The 22,431-nt window shown below is 47.0% G+C and overlaps 1 protein-coding gene across 5 annotated transcripts in view; it reads left to right on the forward strand.

Annotated features, from left to right (window-relative positions):
* Positions 1 to 22,431, forward strand: part of Akt2 (AKT serine/threonine kinase 2) — a 49,873-nt gene that overhangs the window by 21,184 nt on the left and 6,258 nt on the right. For all 5 annotated transcript variants that reach the window (XM_026411528.2, XM_077792774.1, XM_026411527.2 and 2 more), the window contains 5 exons: positions 7,440 to 7,568; positions 9,126 to 9,237; positions 20,028 to 20,181; positions 20,604 to 20,735; positions 21,444 to 21,509. In XM_026411528.2, coding sequence (XP_026267313.1) covers positions 7,440 to 7,568; positions 9,126 to 9,237; positions 20,028 to 20,181; positions 20,604 to 20,735; positions 21,444 to 21,509 — 593 coding nt within the window. The remainder of the gene's footprint in view (positions 1 to 7,439; positions 7,569 to 9,125; positions 9,238 to 20,027; positions 20,182 to 20,603; positions 20,736 to 21,443; positions 21,510 to 22,431) is intronic.

Raw genomic sequence — 22,431 nt, forward strand, 5'->3', positions numbered from 1 at the left:
TGTGACCATGAGGGCAGGGATTTCCACGTGACTTGTTCACTGATGTGTCCTCATCACCTCAAAAAGTGCTTGTCATACAGTAGGCAGTCAATAAATGATAGTTGGATGAACAACTGGAATTGTGTGTGGTGCGAATGTCCTAGAGTGTGTGAGGGTCTTAGGTCTGTCCCTCAACTCAAGCTTCCTGAGGCCCATGGCTCACTGGGCTCAAGTGCCAGGAATCCTGGAGGTAATTGGAGAACTGTCAAAGGCTGGGGAGTTTATCTCTGGCCTGGGGACTTAGCTGATGGCATTAAGTGGGTCTCAGTCCCTGTTAGGGCATCACTGTCCCCATTCATGCTGCGAGACCAGATGAGTGGTCCACAGTCCTGTCCCTGTCTGCTGAGTTGGCCCAACTTGGACATACCTGCCTTGAGTTAGCACAACACACGTGTACACACCTGTGCTCGTGTACTTCCAGGCCTCCCTGGTGCCTGTCATTGAGGCAGCTGTTGTCTTAGCATCTCTGCTCCAACCCTTGCTGGCTAAAATAATTGCTGTACTGTTTTTTGGAGTGTCCACCCTGCCAGGCTCTGGACTTTGCCCCAGACAAGCCCAGTGTTGATTTTTTTTCGGTGTGGTGGGGAGGAAGTTTCCTGGGGATTAAACTCAGGGGCACTCATCCACTGAGCTACACCCTCAGCCCTTTTTTGTATTTTATTTAGAGACAGGGTCTCACTGAGTGGCTTAGCACCTGGCTTTTGCTGAGGCTGGCTTTGAACTTGCGATCCTCCTTCTTAGCCTCCTAAGCCACTGGGATTACAGGCATGCACCACTGTGTCCGGCCCCAGTGTTGAATTTTCATAGATGCCCTGTAAGGTGACTACCATCTTACTAGCAGCAAGAGTGATCACCCAGAGTTTTAGTGCAGAGTGTGAGGTTGAATCAGGCCTCCTGGCTGCTGAATGAATGAATGTCCTCAAAGTCTAGTCTCTGTGCTGCCTCTTGTTCAGCAAGGTCTAAGAATGTGGAGTCCCTTGTGCTACGTGTGGGTCCTGCTTGTGGCACGGCCTTAGTACACCACCACCATCATTAGCAGAGTGCCTACCCTCTGCCAGGCTCCGTACAAGGCCAACTTAGTGGTCAGGAGTGCTAGCTCTTATAGGACAGCTGTGAACCTTGACAAGGCTGCCTGTGCCTCAGGTTCCCCATACAAAATGGGGGATAAGATCACAAGACTCCTTTTTTCTTTAATTATAGGTTTCTTGATATCCAAGACAAGTTCTGGATCATTACCTCACCCCTGTGCCAGCGTGCGTGCAATAAAGAAATAGAGCTGGGTACAGTGTCACATGCCTATAATCCCAGTAACTTGGAAGACTGAGGCAGGAGGATTGCAAGTTTGAGACCAGCCTCAGTAATTTAGCAAGGACCCAGGCAATTTAGTAAGACCCTGTCTCAAAAAATAAAAAGGGCTGGCAATGCGGCTCAGTGGTAAAGTCCCTCTGGTTCAATCCCTAGTCCCCCCCCCCCAAAAAAAAAAAAAAAAAAAAAAACGGAAAGAAAGAAAACAAAACAATCTGCAGAAGCCTCTGCGCCCTTCCCAAGCTTGTAGTTTTCTAATTTTTGTCTTCTTTTTTTTAAAAAAAAGAAGGTGAAATTTACATAATATTAAAATAACCATCTTAAATTATACAATTCAGTGGCCTTTTAGTACATTCATGATGTTGTATTAACTGTTACCTCTAACTAGTTCCAAAATGTTTTCATCATCTCCAAAGAAAACTTTATATCCATTAAGCAGTCAGTCTCTGTACCCCCTTCCTCCCAGTGTCTGGCAGCTATCAGTTTGCTTTCTGTTTTTGTGGATTTACCTACTCTAGACCCTTCGTATAAATAGAATTGTACAATATATGCTCTTTTGTGACGGGCTTCTTTCACTTAGCATAATGTTTTTGAGGTTCCTCTGTGTTACAGAGGCCAAATAATCAACTTTATGGACATATCATATTTTGTTTATCCATCCATCTCTAGAAATATATTGGAGTTGTTTCTCCCTTTTCACTATTGTGAATAGTACTGTTTTGAACAAAATGTACAGTATTTGTTTGAATACCTGTATTCAGTTCTTTCATGTGCATTACCTAGGACAGTTGCTGGATCATGTGGTCTGTATTTGTAATTTGCATTTATAATCTAATATCTAATACACATAATATGTAAATGTGTGTAATTATATAATCTGAGTCATATTTCCTATATTTATATTTATAGTATATTCTGTGTTTAACTTTTTGAGGAAGCACCAGATTTTTCTACAGTGTCTTGTACCATTTACATTCCAAAAATGCACAGGGATTTAGTTTCTTCATCTCCTTACTAAACAGTCCTTGTGTGTATATGTGTGTGTGTGTTTGTGTGTGTTTAGTACTAGGGGTTGAACTCAGGGGCACTCAACCACTGAGCCAAATCCCACCCCTAGTTTGTATCTTATTTAGAGACAGGGTCTCACTGAGTTGCTTAGCACCTGGCTTTTGCTGAGGCTGGCTTTGAATTCTGTGATCCTCCTGCCTCAGCCTCCTGAACCGCTGGTATTAACAGGCATGCTCCACTGAGCCCGGCAGTTTATTTTTTATTTTGACAGGGTCTCTATAAGTTGCTGAGACTGGCTTTGAACTTGCAATCCTCCTGCCTCAGCCTTACGAGCCACTGGAATTACAGATGTGTAATACCATGCTCAGTTTTGTTTGTGTTGTTGGTTTTTTTTTTAAATATTTTTTTAGATGTTGATGGACCTTTATTTTATTCATTTACTTATGTGTGGTACTTAGAATCAAACCCAGTGTCTCACAAGTGTGAGGCAAGTGCTCTACTACTGAGGTACAACTCCAGCCCCTTTTGTTTGTGTTTTTAAGATTATCATTATTGCTGGGCAGAGTGGTACACACCTATAAGCCCAGCGGCTTGGGAGGTTGGGAAGAGGCAGGAGGATCTGGAGTTTAAAGCTAGCCTCAGCAACAGCAAGGCACCAAGCAACTCAGTGAGACCCTGTCTCTGAATAAAATATGAACTAAGGCTGGGGATGTGACTCAGTGGTTAAGTGCCCCTGAGTTCAATCACCGACCGCCGCCCCTCCCCCCCCCCCCCCAAAAAAAGATTATTATTACAGTCATCTCAGTGCGTGTGAAGTAGTGTCTCATCATGATTTTGATTTTTTCCCTAACAACTGTGTTATTAAGAATTTTTTCATGGCTTGTTGGCCATTTGTATAATCTTTGGAGGAATGTCTGTTCAAGTCCTTTACCCCCTTTTTAATAAGCTGTTTGTCTTTTTGTTGTTGAGTTGTAAGAGTTCTTTATATTTTCCAGATACTAGACTCTTGTCATATGAGTGGCAAGCATTTTTTCCTGTTCTGTAGGTTATTTTTGTCTTTGTCCATTCATCCCTCCCCTCTTTCCCTCCCTACTTCCTTCCTTTTCATTCCTTCTTTCCCTTCCCTTCCTGTCTCCCTCCCTCTTTCCCTTCTTCCCTCCTTCTTTTCCCTTTATTTTACCAGGGCCTCACATGTGCTAGACAAGCTCTATCACTGATCTACATTCCCAGCCCTATTTATTAATTTATTATTTATTTTTGGTATTGATGATTGAACCCAGGGGAGCTTAACCACTGAACCCTGTGTCCAGCCCTTTTTGTATTTTACTTAGAGACATGGTCTTGCTGAGCTGCTTAGTACCTTGCTAAGTTGCTGAACTCTGGACTCATGATCCTTCTGCCTCAGCCTCCCAAGCCACTGGAATTATAGGAGTGCGCCAGCATACCCAGCCTCAACCCTTTTTATTTTTGTTGTGAAACAGAGTCTTGCTAAGTTGATAGGCTGGCCTCAAACTTGGTATCCTTCTGCATCCTGAGTAGCTGGAATTATAGGCATGTGCCTTCACACCTGGCTGCCTTTTTACTTTCTTGATAGTGTAATTTCATGCTCAAAAGTTTTTCATTTTGATAAGTTCACTTTTTTTTTTTTTTTTTTTTTTTGCTTTTTGGTGTCATCTAAGAGTGCCAAATCCACGATAGTGAAGATTTAATCCTTTGTATTCTAGTTAGAGTTCTACAGTTTCAGCTCTTAGATTAATAGATTTTTAATGCGTTTTTGTATGTGGTGGATAGTGTGAGGTAGTTCACTCTTTTGCATGTGGACTTCCAGGTGTGCCAACACTATTTGCTGAATTATTCTAGTGAGTGCTCTGGCACCCCTTGTTGAAAGTCATTTGACCTTAGTGTTTGGGTTTGTCATTTAACTTCTTGATTCTGTTTCATTGGTCTATATATTTATCCTTTTACCACACTGTTTTGGTTATTGTAGTTTTGTGTAGTCGGTTTTGGAATTGGGAAATATGGAGTCTTAACTTGGCTAAAAATTTTTAATGTTGTCTTGGATGTTTGGAACGCCTTGCAATTCCATATAAATTTGAAGATTGACTTTTCCATTTCTCTAAAAGGGCTGCTGGAATTTTGAGAGAGATTTCGTCACACCTGGTCACTCTGAATATTGTCAGCCTGACAATGTTAAATCTTCCAATCCAGTAACAAGGGATGTCCTTGCATTTATTAGATCATTTTTTTAAATTAATGTTTTATAGTATGAAAACCTTTTATCTCCATGGTTACATTATTCCTAAGTATTTTATTCTTTTGGGAACTATAGTAAATGAATTTTTTTTATTTCCTTTTTGGGCTATTGGTTGTTGGTATACAGAAACGTAGCTGATTTTTTTTTAAACATTTATTTTTTAGTCATAGGTGGACATAATATCTTTATTTTATTTTTATGTGGTGCTGAGGATTGAACTCGGTGTCCCACACATGGTAGGCAAGTGCTCTACCTCTGAGCCTCAACCCCAGCCCCCCCCATGCATCTGATTTTTGTGCATTGATTATGCTAAACTTATTAACTCTAGAGGTTACTTTGGACATAATACCTTTATTCTATTTATTTATTTTTGTATGGTGCTAAGGATGAAACCCAGTGACTTAACATGCACTAGGCAAGCACTCTACCACTGAGCCACAATCCCAGTCCGGGTTTTTTTTTTTTTTTTTTTAATTAGGGTCCCAATATTTTGCCCAGGTCAGCGTTGAGCTCCTGGGCTCAAATGATCCTTTGGTGTCAGCCTCCTGAGTAGCTGGGACTTTAGGTCCAAGCCACTATGCCTGGCTATTCTGTAGATTCTTTGTGCTTTTTCTCTACATAGGATCACATTATCAGCAAAGTAAAGGTAATTTTCTTCTTTCCTTTTCCCTTTAGTACTTTTTATTCCATTTTGCACAGCAGTGGTAAAGACGGGCATCCTTGTCCTGATCCTGACCTTAGGGAGAAGCTTTCGGTCTTTCCTTATTGAGTGTGACGTCAGTCGTCAGCCGTGGGCTTTTCATAGATTCCTTTTATCACATTACGGAAGCTCCTTCTGTTCATAGCTTGCTGAGTATTTTTATCCTGAAAGGGAGTTGGATTGTCAGATGCTTTTCCTGTGTCGATTGGGATGATCACGTCATTATTTCAACGTACACTGAACCATCTTTTCATTCCTGGGATACATTTCACTTGGTCATGGGATATAAATGTACATATATATATATTTTAAAACAGATTCATTTTATTGGCCAGGTTGGCCTTGAACTCTTGCCTTAGTCTTCTGAATAGCTGGGGCTCTCGGTCTTCACCACCACACCAGGCATCTTTTTAATATGCTGTTGAATTTAGGATTTTGCTAGAGTTTGTACTTTATATAAATGGAGTAATTTATATCTACATTTGAGAGAATTTTATAAGTTAAAACCCACTCATGAGATACTTAAGACAGTGCTTGACACAGAGAGCACTGTGGTATCATGATTATTCATTGCTGTCTTCCTCCTCAGTTAGTGGATGGCCCCAGAAGAGGAAACAGTTCAGAAAAGGGAAATGATTTACTTACATCCAGCAGATATACCTCAGTCCACTGTGTCCTGCCTCTTCATGTGCCGTGGAAGTCAAGTGCCTGGCACACACTTCTTGCACAGTGGACTGATAATGAAGAGCATTCATTGAGTGTATGCAGTGTGCTGGGCTCTTGAGCTGGGTGTTTCATGGTTGCTGTCTCATCATTGAGATATAATGGACATGCCTTACAATTTAGCCTTCTGAAGGGGACAGTTCAGTATTCAGAGTTGTGCAACCAACACTACAGTCAATTGTAGAAGATTTTTTTTACACATCAAAAGATTCTGTCCCCATTGGCCATCACCTTCCAGTCTTCCCCTAGGCTCTGCATCCCAAGTGGACTCATATAGATACTCCTCAACATGGCAGGATTACATCGCGGTAAACCTATCATAAGTTAAAAATACATTTAATGCACCTAACTTACAGAGCACTGTAGCTTAGCAGTAAGGGATGGTAGTGTTGGTTGAGCACCTTTGTGATCATGTGGCTGACCAGGAGCCCAGTATCATATACTGTGTATAGGTATACTGTGTATAGGTAGCTTGGGAAAAGTTCAGAATCTCCCATTGAAGTGTGCTATGTACTGAAGGCATGTTGGCCTCATGCTGTCATAAAGTTGAACCATTGTAAAACACTGTCTGGAATTTGTGGTCCTTTGTGATCGACTTCTTTCACTTAGCCTAAGTATGGTTCATCCACTTCATAGCATGTATTAGAACTTCATTTCTTTTTATGGCCTACAAGCTTTCCATTTGGATCTACCAGGTTCTGTTGATAAACCACTCATTGGTTGATAAATATTTGGGCTGTTTCCACTTTGGGGTTGCTATGAGTGCTGCTGCTATGGATGCTCATGTGTGGGTTTTTATGTGGACATTTGTTTCACCATCTCATTTCACCCTTGGCAGCCCTCAAAGGAGCGGGTCCTTGTAGAAAGTGTTCAGGCAAGTGCATGTGGGTCCTGCCTCAGCCTCCTCCTGGCTCCCAGCTTCCAGAAAAGTGGAAGGGATTGCAGGTACTCGAAGGGTGTGGAAGCAGCTATAGCCCACCTGGCACAAAAGTATTTGGACATTTGATTCACCTACATGGCCATGCTGGTGAATTCAAGCCCATGGCATTTGGCCTTAACAGGGTCACAGGGCATGTGTGTTTAGAGGCCTGGGCCTCCCTTAGGATGGGACCATCTGGCAGGGATAGCTTGCTGTTGGCCACATTCTGAGGCAGCTGGTGTTCTGGGGCACTGTTACAGGCGCCTTCCTGCCAGGCATGACCCTGTGGATCACTCAGGACCAGTCTAGTGCCCCAGCCTGTGTCAGCAGGGGCCACCTTGAGGGCTCCCCTGGGAGAGGCACACTCGTTCACCCTCCTCCCACTGTGGTGCCCCTTGTGAATCACCCTCACACTGGGCTGCCCGCCTGCCTGACCGCCTGGGATACTGTTCAACCTTGTCCTGATCTCTCTCCTCTCCCGCCTCTTTCAGGTGAATACATCAAGACATGGAGGCCGCGGTACTTCCTTCTGAAGAGCGATGGCTCCTTCATTGGGTATAAGGAGAGGCCAGAGGCTCCTGACCAGACTTCACCCCCTTTAAACAACTTCTCTGTAGCAGGTGAGACTCAGGGCAAGTAGGCCAGCGTTGCAGAACTCAGAGAATGGCTGGCAGGTCTTAGGGACACATGGGTCTTGGTCATTCTTGAGCCAGAAGACTGTCTGGGCTTGTTTGCCCTCAGATCCATTTCCCATCCTTCTCCTGCTGTCCCTCCTTGTCAGCTGGGTGCTGTGGGGTCATCCTATGGGAGGTGGAGAATGAGAAGAGGGCGTAAGCAGGGCATTCATACACACCCTTCCCTGGGCCCCAGCTCCAGCTCCACCTGGCCCTGTGGTTCTAGCTGGAGTGCTGTCCTGCTCTGGTAACAGCCTCCTCCCTTCATCCCTCTCACCTAGAAGGGTCATGGCTTCCCACTCAGCTGGTCAGGGCTGACCTCATGTCCTTGGTTCCCTCTGTAGCACCTGAAATGGTGCTACAGAGTCAGCTTTGCAAACCAATTTCCTTGCCTTGTTCTTGTGGAACAGGGGACCCCCCCAACCCCCACCTCCTTCCTTCCCTGCTGACGTGATTTGTACTGTGTCCTTGTTGTACCTGCTAACAATGTTTCACAGGCAGCCCAGTCTCCTCGGCACCATCCTCTCAGGTCTCTCCTACAGCTTCCTCCCCAGCCCAACTCCTCCCTGGAGGCTCTCCTGCAACCCAGCCCTCCACTGTCTGTAGGAAGCTTTTTTCCTGGCTGCTTTCTCCATATGCTGGTGGCTTCTGCCTCGACTTCTTGCTTGTACTCCCAGCCTTTCCCCAGCAGCTTCCTGGACATTTCTCCCCAGGTATTCTCCAGGTTCCTCATACTCACCATGTTTCAAACTGACCTTCCCACCTCCCTTCTCCTTCCCTCTCTCAAACTTGTCATCTTCTTAGTCTCCTTAGGACAGCTCTGTTGTGCCTGGTGTTGGTCCCAAATGCCTCTCCCTCCTGCTACAACCTGCTCCCTTTCCTCCCCTGCCTGCCCCACTCTGCTGCAGCTCATCCCCTCCATCTGGGTCCTGCCACAGTCTCTTCCCTGGCTTCTGGCCTCCAGTCTCATCCTCCATGGCAGCCAGGGGATCTGTCTCAGTCTGTCCCTGTCCTTTCCATGGCTCCCTGCTGCCCTGAAGACAAAGTTGATATTCCTTACCATGGCCTCCAAAGCCCTGTCCAGCTGACTCTGGCCCACCTTTCCTAAGTGGCTGCTCTCTTTCCCCTGTCTAACACTTGGAGCAGAGTTGGCATCCCTGAGTATGTTGGGCGCCTCTTAACCGCTGGGCTTCTCTGTACATGACATCCCCGCTGACTCAGTTTTCTTTGCCGTCAGGCCTCAAGTCAGAGATGCCCCTTCCTCAGGGTTAGATGCTGCAGCTGGGTTGGATGCTGCCTCTGGCTGTCTCTGTCCCAACCCGACTGCTAAGTTGTTACCATCTGGTGGTCTGCCCTGAGGGCAAGGCCAGAGCTGTCTTGATCTCTGATGGGTCCCCAGCACCATCTGACATGGGACTTGACACAAAGGTGGCTCAGGGAATATGGGCTGCAGGCCAACAGGGTCATCCCCTCACTGTCCCAATCCTCCTCCCCTGCCTGCAGAATGTCAGCTGATGAAGACCGAGAGGCCAAGGCCCAACACCTTCGTCATTCGCTGTCTGCAGTGGACCACTGTCATTGAGAGGACCTTCCATGTGGACTCTCCAGATGAGAGGTGAGTGTGAGCCTCCATGTGGCTGCCCTTTGAGAATGGTCAAGCTTGGTGCGAGGGGAAGAGGCACAATGGACAGATTCCCCTGGGCCCAGCTGAGGAATTCCCAGTTTTCCACACTTCTGGTGTGAAGTCTTCTACCTGGAACTGAGAAGAACTGGAAGTTTTGGTGTGAAAATTTCACTCTGTCCTTGGACTTGTAGGCACATCAGAGTCACTGATGACAGTGACTTGTTAGAAAGAGCTTGTTAATGACAGACTTTAGGCCTGACCACTATGGAGGGTCAGCAGACTGTTCCTAGTGAGCATCTTTGTTGATTCCAAAGTAGGTCTAGAAAGTCACTTTAAAAGTTCAGTTTAATAATCAGAAGAAATTATGTAGATTCATCTGGTTCAAAAGTCAGGCTGAGAGTGGGGAACCAAGGCACATATCTATAATCCCAGCAACTCAGGAGGGTGAGGCAGGAGGATTGCAAGTTCAAGGCCAGCTTCAGCAATTTAGCAAGTTTTTGTCTCAAAATAAAAAATAAAAAGAGCTGGGGTAAACCAATCCCAGTACCCTGGGTTCAATCCCAGTACCAAAAAGAGGAAGAAGAAATAAAGGCAAGCTGGGGCTTAGCTCAGAGCTAGAATGTTTGCCTAGCTAGCATTCTCGAGGTCCTGGGTTCCATCTTCAACTCCACAACAACACCACAAACAAACAAACAAACTGCCTTCCCCCGTCCTTGCCATATGGAATAAGGAGGTGTCTGGTGAAAGTTTCACTGTTACCCGTTCCCCTTCCCTCTGTTCTCCATCCCCCAGATAACTACTTCTGTGTGCTTGAAGAGCAGATGGAGGCCTTGGCTCCTGGGCCCTAGAAGGCAGCACTGCACCCATGCTGTTCTGAACTTGCCTTTTGCACTTCACTGAGTATCTTGTGGACTCTTTCCGTCTCGTCTCGTATAGAGAGCTGCTGCCCCACCACAGTGTTTTTTTGCTTCTCTTTTTAACAGCTGGACATGTGCATCCCTGTTTAACTAGCAGTTCTTTGTTAATGGTGACTGGGGTTGTGTCCAGCCTTTGGCTCACTATAAGCAATGCCACAGTGAAATGTGTGCTGTCTCATTTCTCATGTGTGCAGGTCAGCCTGTATAAGGAATTCTTAGTGTAGGATTGCTGGGTCACAAGAATGTATACTTGTCTTTTTTTTTTTTTTTTTTTTTAATGGTACTTGGGATTGAACCTGGGTCACTCTACCATTGAGCCACATTCCCAGCCCTTTTCAGCAGCTTGCAAGTTGGGAAGCTGGTCTTGAATCTGTGATCGCCTCTTGAGTCACTGTGTTCAGCTTGCAAGTGTTGTTTTCAGAAATAGTTCTATGAGGTGATGTTTGAGTGTCTTCAAGGCCTTGTGTTTTCAAACATTTGGGTTTTTATCAGTCTGAGTAGTGGGAAATAGCACTTCAGGGTTTCTCTCTCTCTGGTTGAGTTTGAGCCTCAAGGGCCATGTGAATTTCCTTTTCTGAACTATCTGTTTATATCTTTTTTCTATTGAGTAAGTTGGTGTTTTTCTTATTTATATCTGAAGGTTCTTTGTATATTAGAAAACTCATTCCTTTTATAACGAGTGGCAAAGTTCTTCCTCCCACTTCATCCTTTTGGACATCACTTTGAGAAACACGTCTAGCTTGCCTGTGGGGTAGGGCTTCTGCTGACCCTCTGGAGAAGCCTAAACAGGGCCATGCAAGAGAGCTTCCTGCTGTGATGGAAATGTTAAGTGTGACAACTGAAGAGTGGAAATTTGATCTTAATTGCCTTTAATCAATTCCAGTAGCCACTCATGGCTAGTGGTACCCTCTTGGACAGTGCAGTTCTAGAGCCTGCACAAAATAATATCACAAGATGTTACCACAGTCTATTCTGTAATTATTGTTGCATATCTCCCCAAGGTTAAAAATATACTTACCCCACCAAGGGGAACAGAATTACCATTTCAGGCCAGCTTAGTTGTTACTCAGTTGAAAACTGGGGACCAAAATATAGGCTGTCAGTGAGAGCAAATCTGACAAATAGATGCTTAGGACCTGGGTGTTGGGCTGAGTTGTTTTTTGCTTGTTTGTTTGTTTGTTTGTTATGTTTCTCTTTTTTTGGTAGGAGGGGGGCTGAGTTTTGAAGGATGGATAGGAGGTGGGAATTAGAAAGGTCCAGGAAAAGGACTGATCAGCATATACTGAGGCCTGGAAGTGAAACAGCTTGTGTGTCCCAGGGACCACAGAGAGTTCTGTGTCACCAGGGAATCCACCAGCGGAAGTCTTGGAAGAGGGGAAGTGGAGGCGCTTGAAGCTGGAGGGCCCAGCCAGGGCCTTGGCCCCTAGATGGAGATCCCTGCAGAGCTTGGCTGGCATTTAATAAATTGGGGTTTGTCACAGGGTTGTTAAGAGATTCAGGGGATGATAAACAGGAAGCTCTTGATTCAGCAGTACCTGGCACACAACTTGCAAGCCTGGAAAAGGAGCAGCAGGGAGCCAGCAGTGGTTTAGTAGGCAAGAGAGATGATCTAGTTTCCATTCTCACAAGGTGACACACCCTTCAGTGTGGTATGACTCCCATTACTAAGACTGTGGGAGCTGGATGGAGCATTTTTCCTTTTCTTAGGAACTTCTGCTGCCTTTGGAGAGAGAACCGCTGGGTTGGATCCAGAGAGACCAAACCCCAGATTCCTGCCCTTAGCCCTGGGGGCGTTGTGAGCCAGAAACCCAGCAAGAGGGAGGCCACTCTGTTCTGCTTATGGCTGGCCATGCTTTCCTTGCTGCTCTGCCCCACATAGGCCTGAGGTCACTGGTTGCCCTGAGTCTGGAGAGAGATGGGGTGGCAGGGGAGACAAGAAGCACGCCGGTAGCTGAACATGGCTTGGACACTGCAGCACCTTCCTTACTGGGAACCTAGTTGCCTCTCCTGCCTTCCCCAGGAAGCTGGGGACCCTCCTCGCACCCCACCCTGCTGGCAGCTTGTTTCAGATGCAGAAAAGTTGAAAGAATAGTATCACTATGTGAACCTGTAGGTACCTGCACCTGGGTGCAGTATTTCTGCTGTATTTACCTCATCGGGCTATTTTTACTGAATCTTTTGTTATTTTCCTGATTATTTTGTGCTTCTGTTTATACTTCATGACACTGTTCCTTACCACTGAAGACAGGCATCTGCCACGAATAAGGACTTTCCCTCACAAGATCATGATATCCTCACACCTGAGATGAGTATACAGGTTGAGCCTCTTGATCTGGAAATCTGAAATCCGAAATGCTCCATCATTGGAAACTTTATCTACCAATATGATACTCAAAGTTTCAGATTTTGGAACATTTTTTATTTTCCTGTCAGAAATGCTCATAAGGGCTATGCAAAAATCCCCAAATCCAAAAAAAATTCCAAGGTTAGATATAATGCGTTTGAATGAGGGATACTCACCTATAACATGTGTTTACTGCTCCCCTCTCCTTATCTGTGCCATACTCGAATTTCCCCAGTTACCTCCAAAAATGTTTCTTCAACAAGGATTCCTTTAGGTTCCTGCTGTCTCTTTGGCCTCTTTTAATCTACTTTAGCCCTCTGTCCCCCTGCCCTCCAAGAACTGATAGCCTTGACCAGCCAGGCTGACTGTCTTGTTGTAGAAAGACCGAATGTGTCCCTTACTGCCTTTTGACATTGTTTGCTTTGTTCCCTGTGGGTGTATTTCCTATAAAGTAGAAGTTAGGTCCTCAGTAGGGTTGGCCCACTATAGCCCTGCCTCCTGTTGGTAAGGAAGGTTCTGTTGGAACATGGCCATGTGCATTTGTATATGGCTGCTCTATGGCTGCTTTTGCCCTGCTGTGGCACAGTTTAATAGTTGTGTCAGAGCTGGTGGCCTGCAGAGCCTGGAGATTTGCTACTTGGCTCTACAGAATGTTTGCAGACCCTTAGCCTTGACAGAAGTGCTTAATAGTGTGTATCCAATACACTTTTTTTTTTCTTATATAAAAAAAAAAGTTTTTAGTTGTAGGTGGACACAATGCCTTTATTTATTTTTACATGGTGCTGAGGATTGAACCCAGTACCTTATCTATGCTAGGCAAGCACACAACCACTGAGCCACAACCCCAGCCCCAGCCCCTGGACTCTCTTTTTAAAATATATTTTTATAACTTTATTTATTTTTGTATGTAGTGTTGAGGATCAAACCCAGTGCCTCACACGTGCTACACAAGTGCTCTACCACTGAGCTACAACCTCAGCCCCTATGTGATCTTTTTGATGTAATTTCTCTGCTCAGGAATCTGAATGGCTGTTAGTCCTTCTTGGAGTGAATTCCAGGGTTTGTGCCATGTTCTACAAGGCCCTGCCCCTCTCCAGACTTATTTCTTGCCACTGGAGCCCACACTCAGTCATGCTGGTCTGCTTGCTGTTCCTTAAACTTGCAAAATACACTCTTGGGTGGGTGCCTTAGCACCTGCTGCTGCCTTGCCTAGGACCCCCTTGCTCAGATATCGTGGCTATTTTTTTAACTTCACAAGTTCTCTATTCAAATGCCACCTTCTCAGAGTATCCTATCCTGCCTCCTCGTGAATGTTTCCCTTACCCAGCTTTATTTTTCTTTATAGAACCTGTCTACTAAGTGTGGCATTTTATATTTATTTATTTGTGCCCAGCATATAAATAGGTATTCAGTAAATGTTTGTTGGATGAATACAAGAATAATTAAAACTAATTCTCTTGAGCCAGATCCTGTTGTAAGGACTGTACATATCAACTTTGTCCTCCCAGCTGATGTTGTCTATGAGAAGGGAGGGAACCTAATACCGTCCAGCCATAAAATGTCCCTTGGGGATAGAGGAGGCCATGCATAGGGTGAAGCGCAGAGGCCCACTCTCAGACCAACAGTTAGCTCTTACTCCTGAAGTAGGAAGGACAGCCCGGCCACCTCTGCCTCCTTGAGCTTCCCTCTGTGGCACGTTGGGTCCTGCTCAGCAGGACAACCCAGGGCAGAGCAACTGCTGTGTTCCTTTCTCCTTGGGGCTCAGGTCCCTGGTTGTCCTGGGGACAAAGGAGGAAGTGTGTGTGGAAGCACTGGTAGGACCCATGCATAGTAGAGTCTTTGGGCAGTAGAGCTGTCCCTTCCTTCCTATACCTCCTGCCACTGTCTCCTCCTGCCTGGACAATGCTGTGTCCACTGCCCCTGGTCTGCAGCCCACATAGCAGTTCTTGGCCTAACACTGAAATTAGAGTTGTCAGCCACTTCCCATGATGGATCCCTAACTTAGTGGCACATACAGTACAGAGTGGTCTGGGCTTGTCCTTCTTTCACTCCCTCTGTTGGCTCCAGCCACTCTTGCACCTGCTATGCCTTCTATAGACACCCCAGGCTCCTTCTCCCTGGGCCTTTGCCCACTTCTCCCTTCGCCTGGATTCCCTTCCTTCCCACTATCCATGTGGCGTCATTGATTTCACAGCTATGTGCCAGGTGCTTGTTGTGGGCACTGGGGATGGCTCATACTCTAGTAATAGCCTTTAGGTCCTGGTTTAAGTATCACCTCTTCAGAGAGGCCTTCCTGGCTACCCTTTAAGAAAGGGCTCTCTCTGATTCCTGTCTTGCTACAGTAGTCCCCTCTTACCTGAGGGGATATGTTCCAAGACTCTTCCAGTAGATGCCTGAAATAGTGATTGATACCAACCCTCCTACTCTCTCTGTGTATTTTTTTCTATACATTAATGCCTATGATAAATTTTAAGAGATTAACAACAATAGTAACATTGAACATATATTCTGTCATAAAAGTTACATTATGTTATAAAAGTGTGGTAGCACATGCCTGTAATCCCAGCAGCTCAGGAGGCTGAGGCAGGAGGATAGCAAGTTCAGAGGCAGCCTTAGTAACTTAGGGAGGCTGTTAAGCAACTTAGCGAGGTACTGTCTCAAAATAAAAGGGCTGGGGGTGTGGCTCAGTGGTTAAGTACCCCTGGGTTCAATCTGTTGTGCCAAAATTAAGTTATGTGAATATGGTCTCTCTCTCAAAATATCTTTTTTTAAAAAATATTTATCTTTTAGGGGTAGATGGACATAACACAACGCCTTTATTTTTATGTGGTGCTGAGGATCGAACCCAGGTCTCGCCCGTGCTAGACAAGCGCTCTACCGCTGAGCCACAATCCCAGCCCAATCAAAATATCTTATTGTACTACTGTACTCACCCTTCTTCTCATGATGATATTGGAGGATGATCCAGTGCCTACATGATGAAATAAAATGAAGTGACTGACCTAGGCATTGTGGTGATGTGTTAGAGCACTCCAGAAGGCTTACTCGAACACAAATACTTTGGTACTGCTACATTTGATCTGTAGTAGCCAAGAGGCTACTAAGTGACATACCAGTGGGTAGCATATACAGCACAGATACATTGGACAGAGATGATTCATGTCCTGCTAGGTGGGATATAACCTGAGAGTTCATCACAATACTCAGAGGAACATGCATTTTTTTTTTTTTTTTTGTACTGGAGATTGAACTCAGGGGCACTTGATCCCTGAGCCACATCCCCAGCCCTATTTTGTGTTTTGTTTAGAGACAGGTTCTCATTGAGTTGCTTAGTGCCTAGCCATTGCTGAGGCTGGCTTTGAACTCGCAATCCTCCTGTGTCAGCCTCCCAAGCCACTTGGGTTATAGGCATGCACCATCACACCCAGCAGAAGAATGTGCAATTTAATTTAAGATGTTGATGGACCTTTATTTTATTCATTTAGTCATATGTGGTGCTGAGAATCAAACCCAGTTCCTTATACATGTTTGGCAAATGCTGTACCACTGAGCCATAACCCCAGCCAAACTGCTGTATTTTTACACAGTTGTCTTCCCCCGTTAGACTAGGAACTCTAGTGAGCTGTTTCCTGCTGCATCCTCAGCACCCAAACAAGGCCTGGCTTGTAGGAGGCATTTGGTAAACATTGACTGGCTGGCAAGGTGAATCCTCACAACAATCCATTGAGTCACTTCCTCTGTGGTTCGTGTCCAGCAGCTCACATCTCCCCTGTGTGAACCACTAGTGCCTGCTTTACAGATCAGCTCGCTGATGAATGTTAGATGACCTGACCAGCATCTCCTGAAGGAAGAGGCAGAGCTGGTTTGAACCCAGGCCGTCAGCACTAGAGTCTGCTCTTAGCTACTGTGTGACCCGTGCTTTATGTGGGAGGCAGACAACAACTGGAGAGGTTGGGCCAGTGAGGGCCACATGGGTTCAAGGCTTGGCTCCCAGCTGCCCAGTGCTGCTCCTATGCTGTACACAGGATGCCCTCCCTAGTGCCGCTTGGGCAAATGTAGCTCCCCATATATTCCTGGCCCTGAAACCCAAGTGAGGATGAGAAGGTTCTGGAAGATACCCCTGATGGGAGAAGTGCTCCTGGGTGAAGAAGGAATGCCTGGGTTGGTGTTCCCAGGCCTCTGCTTACTGGCTGTGTAAGTGGGCAAACATCAGCCTCCCTGTGCCTCAGTTTCCCTATTTGTAGCATGACTTGGATCACAGTTTCTGCTGCCTTGGTCATTAGGAGGGTTAAAGGTGTTACTTCTCACAGCACCATGGTGGCTGCCTGTGTGGAGGGTGTCTGGGGGTGGTATCCAGTAGGAGAGGCCTCCTCTGGAATGTGGTCCACCTCACAGCTTCCAAGGGGAGGCATCAGTTTGCTTGGCTTCGAGGTCCCTTGGTATGATGTCCCTTGGTCCGTGGACCTGCCTGAGAGTATCTTTGCTTGATTCTCCTGGACCTCTTCTAGGAAGTAAGGCTGGAGCTTTCCTCAGCTTCTCTCAAGTCTGACACTCAGACCGCCAGCACAGGGAAAGGCAGTGGGCTCCAGGGAAGAATGGGTTGCCTGGCACTGAGTCCCAGCTCTGCTGTCTCCAGCTGTGTAACCTCCACAGGTGATCTACCTCTCTGTGCCTCCATCTCCATGTCAGAACCCTTCCTTCCCATGCTCTTGAGGTTGTGGCTGTGGAGCTGCACACTCACTGCTGTTATTTTCCTAGTTGTGATCTTAACCAGGGAGGGGGTTGGTTTCCTTAAGAGCTCTCCTTTTAGCCCCAACTTTGGGTAGAAGCTCCCCTCTGCCCCAGACACTGTGTTGAAACCTTTGAGGAGTGTCCTGGACAGAGGCTCTTACTTTTTCTCTGGAATTCTGAGTGCTGCAAGCTTGTAACCTCAGTCCAGTTGGAACTGGACCGGCAGCTGGTCAGTGTTGGGGAGGGCCTCAGTTACCCGCATCCACCTCCTTCATCCTTGGTGGATCAGTTTGGCCCCACGCCTTGCCTTCACACCTTCCCTGAGGCTGGTGCTTCCTGGACCAAGCCCTGGGCCTGCTGCTCTCCACACGGCAGTCCGCCCTGCTTCAACAGTTGCCGTGCTGAGGCGGGGATGAGGCTGGAAAGGATGGGACACCCTTACAGCTGATCTGCCAGGCTCAGAGTTGCTTCTGGGGTGCTGTGTTCACTCCATCCCTCTCTTTGTCAGAAAGCTGATATCACACTGTGGGTCTTAACCTGTAGCCAGCTTTTTTCACAATCTCAAAATTTCTCTCCATGAGGTTGTATGTATGATTACACTGTTCGTATCCTTTAGGAGATCTGTGATTTTCTTTCTGCAGTCTGGGGTTGAACCTAGGGTTCTGTACCAATGAGCCACCTTCCCAGCCTTTTTTATTTTTATTTTGAGACAGGGTCTCACTGAGTTGCCAAGGCTGGTTTGAACTTGTGATCCTCCTGTCTCAGTCTCTTGAGTCACTGGAATTACAGGTGTGCCCCACTGTGCCTGCCTGTGTGACTTTGTTTTTTATCTACCATTTTAAAATTTCTATGATAGCTGTGATTGACAAGGCATATCATAGGATGTGTCCCTACTCTTTCCCTTTTTTTTTTTTTTTTTTTTTTTTTTTTGGAAAACAGGGAAATTAATATAGGCATTGGGCTTTAGGCTGTGACTTGTTCCAAAGGGAGCATGGGTTAAAACCAGTTGAGAAATGCTGGCTAGAAGTGCTGGGTCAGGGAGGGAAGAGGCCAACCCCACTCTGCCTGGCTGTGCAGTGGCCTTGCTGTGCATAGGCCCTGGGGCCACTCAGACTTTGGCTGCCTTGCTTGTTCATTACTTAGATACCTACTGAACACCTGTATAGGTACAGGAGGCATACCACACTCAAAGCTCCTCATGGGGTTGACATATATGGGTTATGGGGACCCCAGACTTTTCTTGGGTGGGAAGGGGCCATGTGCCAACACTTGATGTTTGTGTATCTGTTTCAAAACATGATATGGTGGATACTCATCTTCATCTTACAAAGCATGGTCTCAGGGGAGTGAAGCCAGTTTGAAGAGGAAGAGCCTCCTGTGCACTAACGGGCATCTCTGAGCTCAGTTCCAGCTTGCTTCAGCAAGCCACAGATCTGGGCAAGAACTGTCTTGCCCATTGGCCCTGGGGAGGGCCTCAAGTCCAGTGGGAGTCCAGCGGCCAGGCTTGGAGAGCTGCCATGTTTTTCTTACTTTTGATTTTTTAATCTGTGCCTCAGTTTCCTCCTTTGAAAGACAGGAGGAGAGGGTGGTGAGTGCTCTCTGAGTGTTCATAACAGTGAGTGCTCTCTGAGTGTTCATAACACCAAAAAATAGCAGTGCCCAATTTAGTGGAGAGAGGCTGCCACTGTAAGACACTTCTGTGTTCCAGCAGTGTCAAAATGTGGGAAATGCATTGCTGGGCTGATAGGTATGGAAGTGGCCCTGCTTGATGCCGTGGGACAGAGGCTGGTGGAGGGCAGCTAGAGGATGCGTGTGCATGAAGAACTCGGCCGCTCTTGGTTCTTGGTGGCTTTCTGCCAGCACTGGCTGCACACACCGTGGCTTCTTTCAGTTTTCGGAATTTGGGAGGCTGCCTGCTTACTCTCTGAATTGTCTCATTCTTAGTGAACATTTTCTATTTCCCGCTGGTCACGTGGCTGATTTCTAGACATAAGCGTAATACATGGGGGTTCAAAATATGTTAGGTTGAACCACTAGAAATTGCTGTGTGGTGAGTCAGAAATGGGGGGATGTGAACAATTGAGTGTCATTCAGCCTAATATTTTTTTCTTTTTGGTCTGTGGTCATTTCCACTAATTATCAAAAGAAAATTTGCTCCCAACAACTAAATCATGAGTGACAAAGCCAATTTATTGTATTCAAACCAGATCCTTTCTGCTGAGACCACTTCTCCTCCATCTCTTTCTGTCCCTGCCTTGCAGCCCCCACACTCCACCTCAGCAGCCAGTCCCTCCAGGGAGTTCTGCTGGCCAGCTCTCCCTGTGAACTCTTTAGCTGCTTTGGTGCTTGAGTGCTTAATTTACTCTTGGTTTTGCTTCACAAAACAGTTGTGACCTGTAAACCTACGCTGCTCGTGTGTTCTGAGCAGCTCAGGAGCACGGGTTCCCTCATTCAGGGTTCAAGTTGGTAGCTTCTTTTCAAGGGGCTGTGAACAAATGTAGTCAGCCCACTTTGATCATTTCAGTGCTGCCTATCTGCACAGGACCCTCAGGCCAGGCCACTCCTGGGCCATGGGTGACCTCTCTTTTATTCCACTCTTGAATCTCCCACCTGCCACAATCAGAGGTCTGTGAAGTTTCAGTCGGATCCTGTCAGCTCAGCCTGTCTTAGATAGATCTCTCCAAAGCCCCCAAAGAGGTTTGCCCATCTGCTCACCCACTGGAGGCTGGGCTGGGAGGTAGCCGTCTGCTTTCCCAGTCACGGTCCAAGACTTGTGTGTCCCCACACAGGGAGGAGTGGATGCGGGCCATCCAAATGGTCGCCAACAGCCTCAAGCAGCGGGGCCCTGGCGAGGACCCCATGGACTACAAGTGTGGTTCCCCCAGTGACTCTTCCACAGCCGAGGAGATGGAAGTGGCTGTCAGCAAAGCACGGGCCAAAGTGGTACGCGCTGGGGGCAGGCGGCCTGGGGCGGGCTGACCAACCCCCAGCTTCCCTTGGTTTTCATGCAGATGTTCAGGGGTCTCTGGAGAGACTTCACAGATGCTGTGCAAAATGGGGTGGTTCCAAGTTATGGATGGTATAGGGCTGCTCTGGCCCTGGGGTGAGGGGCAGCCATGGACAGAGCTGCCACGGACTCGTCCTGGGGGGTTGTAAAGACCAGGCGGCCCCATTCAGAGCTCCATGCCTGCCCCGCATAGCTTGTGCCTGGGAGTGCCTGGCCGTAGCCCCTTCAGAACAGAGCTGCTGCCCAGAGCGCCCTCCCTGCTCCTACAGTGGTGTCTTTCCCCTTTGCTTATTAAAGGATTTCCTTCCATGGCCGATTGCCAGGTCCTTGACTGCCCCTGCTTTTTCCCTCCCGTCAGACCATGAATGACTTCGACTATCTCAAACTCCTCGGCAAGGGCACTTTTGGCAAAGTCATCCTTGTGCGGGAGAAGGCTACTGGCCGCTACTACGCCATGAAGATCCTGCGGAAGGAGGTCATCATTGCCAAGGTGGATCCTCGCGGCCGTGCACTGGCTTCCTTGGGGGTGTCAGGAGACAAAATAACAGCTCACGTAGTTTGAGGTCTTACTGGCTTTTATTTGTGATCTGCTAACTGAGGCCACCTCCGTTCTGTGAAATAGAGGGAGAAGTCCCACTGGGCAATGGCAGAGCAGTGAGTGTTGTCAGGGAACAAGGAAACACCATTAAAAAAAAGTGGACCCGGTAACATCAAATTACCTCATACTTCCTTTTGTAGGGGTTAAAAGCAGAGAGGACTTTCTTTCCATGTTGATTCAGGTAGACTGGAATCTCCCGTTTTTAGGAATAATGGTCTGTTTTGGAATGTAGCTGCTTTCTTAACATTCCATTTGATCATGTGACATTTGGTATGAGTGACTCTACTAGAGCCTAGTGCAGGAGCTCAGTCCAGAGCAGCAGCTTCCCTTGTGAGAGTGTGTGTGTGTGTGTGTGTGTGAGAGAGAGAGACTGACTGAGGGTCAAGCCCAGCCTTTGTAAGATCCTAGCCCCTCCTATTATAGAATCTCAATCAACTCTTCTTGTAGTTTTGAGAGCTGCTGACTGTCCATATCTGGGTCCATTTTTTTTTTTTTTTTGATGGCAAAGAATGGAATTGGTCTTACTCAGGTGCTGCTCCCCCAGGCCTCAGGCTGGGGTGTGCGTGGTCACAACTGCTCACCCACACTCTCTGTCTGCAGGATGAAGTCGCTCACACCGTCACGGAGAGCCGGGTCCTCCAGAACACCAGGCACCCCTTCCTCACTGTGAGTCACCCCCCTTCTCAGATGGCAGTGGGTAGTGGGGCTCTAGGCCAGTCCATTTGGGCAGAGTTCAGGGAGAGTCCCAAACCTCCCACTACAGAGCACAGCCTCAGTGTGCTCCCCAGATTGTCTGAATCAAGGTCCTGCTGCAGGGTGGCACTTTGCTCAGAGGTGGTGGTTCATGATGTGGGACAGCCCTGGGAGAGCACAGAGCTGTCTTTGTGGATGGGCAGAACCAACCTGCCTGGTCCAAATGGAAAGACTTTTGATTTTGATTTTGGTTTTGAGGTATCATGGAAGCAGATGTGTGGTCACTATGTTGCCTGTTGCCTTGGCCCAGTGGACCCCTCTTTGCGGGAGGGAGGTGTCTTAGGGCTGCAGTCTCCATCAAGGCCATTGGGCATCAGTTAGGAGAACTAGATGGAGGGTGGTTTCTGTGCCGATTCTTGCTTAGTTGTGCAGATAGCCTGTGAAGCCATAGTGTTGTTCATGTCATCTTAGGAGGTGCCTCAGTGTGGAAGACAGAACTGCAGAATTGTTTCGAGCAGAGAGGTGTCCAAGGTGACCTGAGGAACCTCCTGGAGGGCTCCTTACATACAGCTTGGGACCTGTTGGTTGGCTGACAGTTTGTTCACCCTGTCTTTAGACTTGGCTTTAAAGTCACTGCTGTGCCTAGCCCCAGTGTGCATCGTGTGTGTGTGTGTGTGTGTGTGTGTGTGTGTGTGTGAGAGAGAGAGAGAGAGAGAGAGAGAGAGAGCGCGAGAGCGAGAGCGAGCGAGCTATTAACACACTTACTGTTAAAACAAGAAGGAAGACAAGTCCTGTTTGCCTAGAACACACTTTCTCCCCCAGCAGTGCCTAGGATTTGAACTCACCTGCCTGACAGCAGCCCAGGCCAGGGCGGGTGTGTACAGGTAGAATAAAC

The sequence above is a fragment of the Urocitellus parryii genome, chromosome 15 (assembly GCF_045843805.1).
Source record: "Urocitellus parryii isolate mUroPar1 chromosome 15, mUroPar1.hap1, whole genome shotgun sequence".
NCBI classification, from domain to species: domain Eukaryota; kingdom Metazoa; phylum Chordata; class Mammalia; order Rodentia; family Sciuridae; genus Urocitellus; species Urocitellus parryii.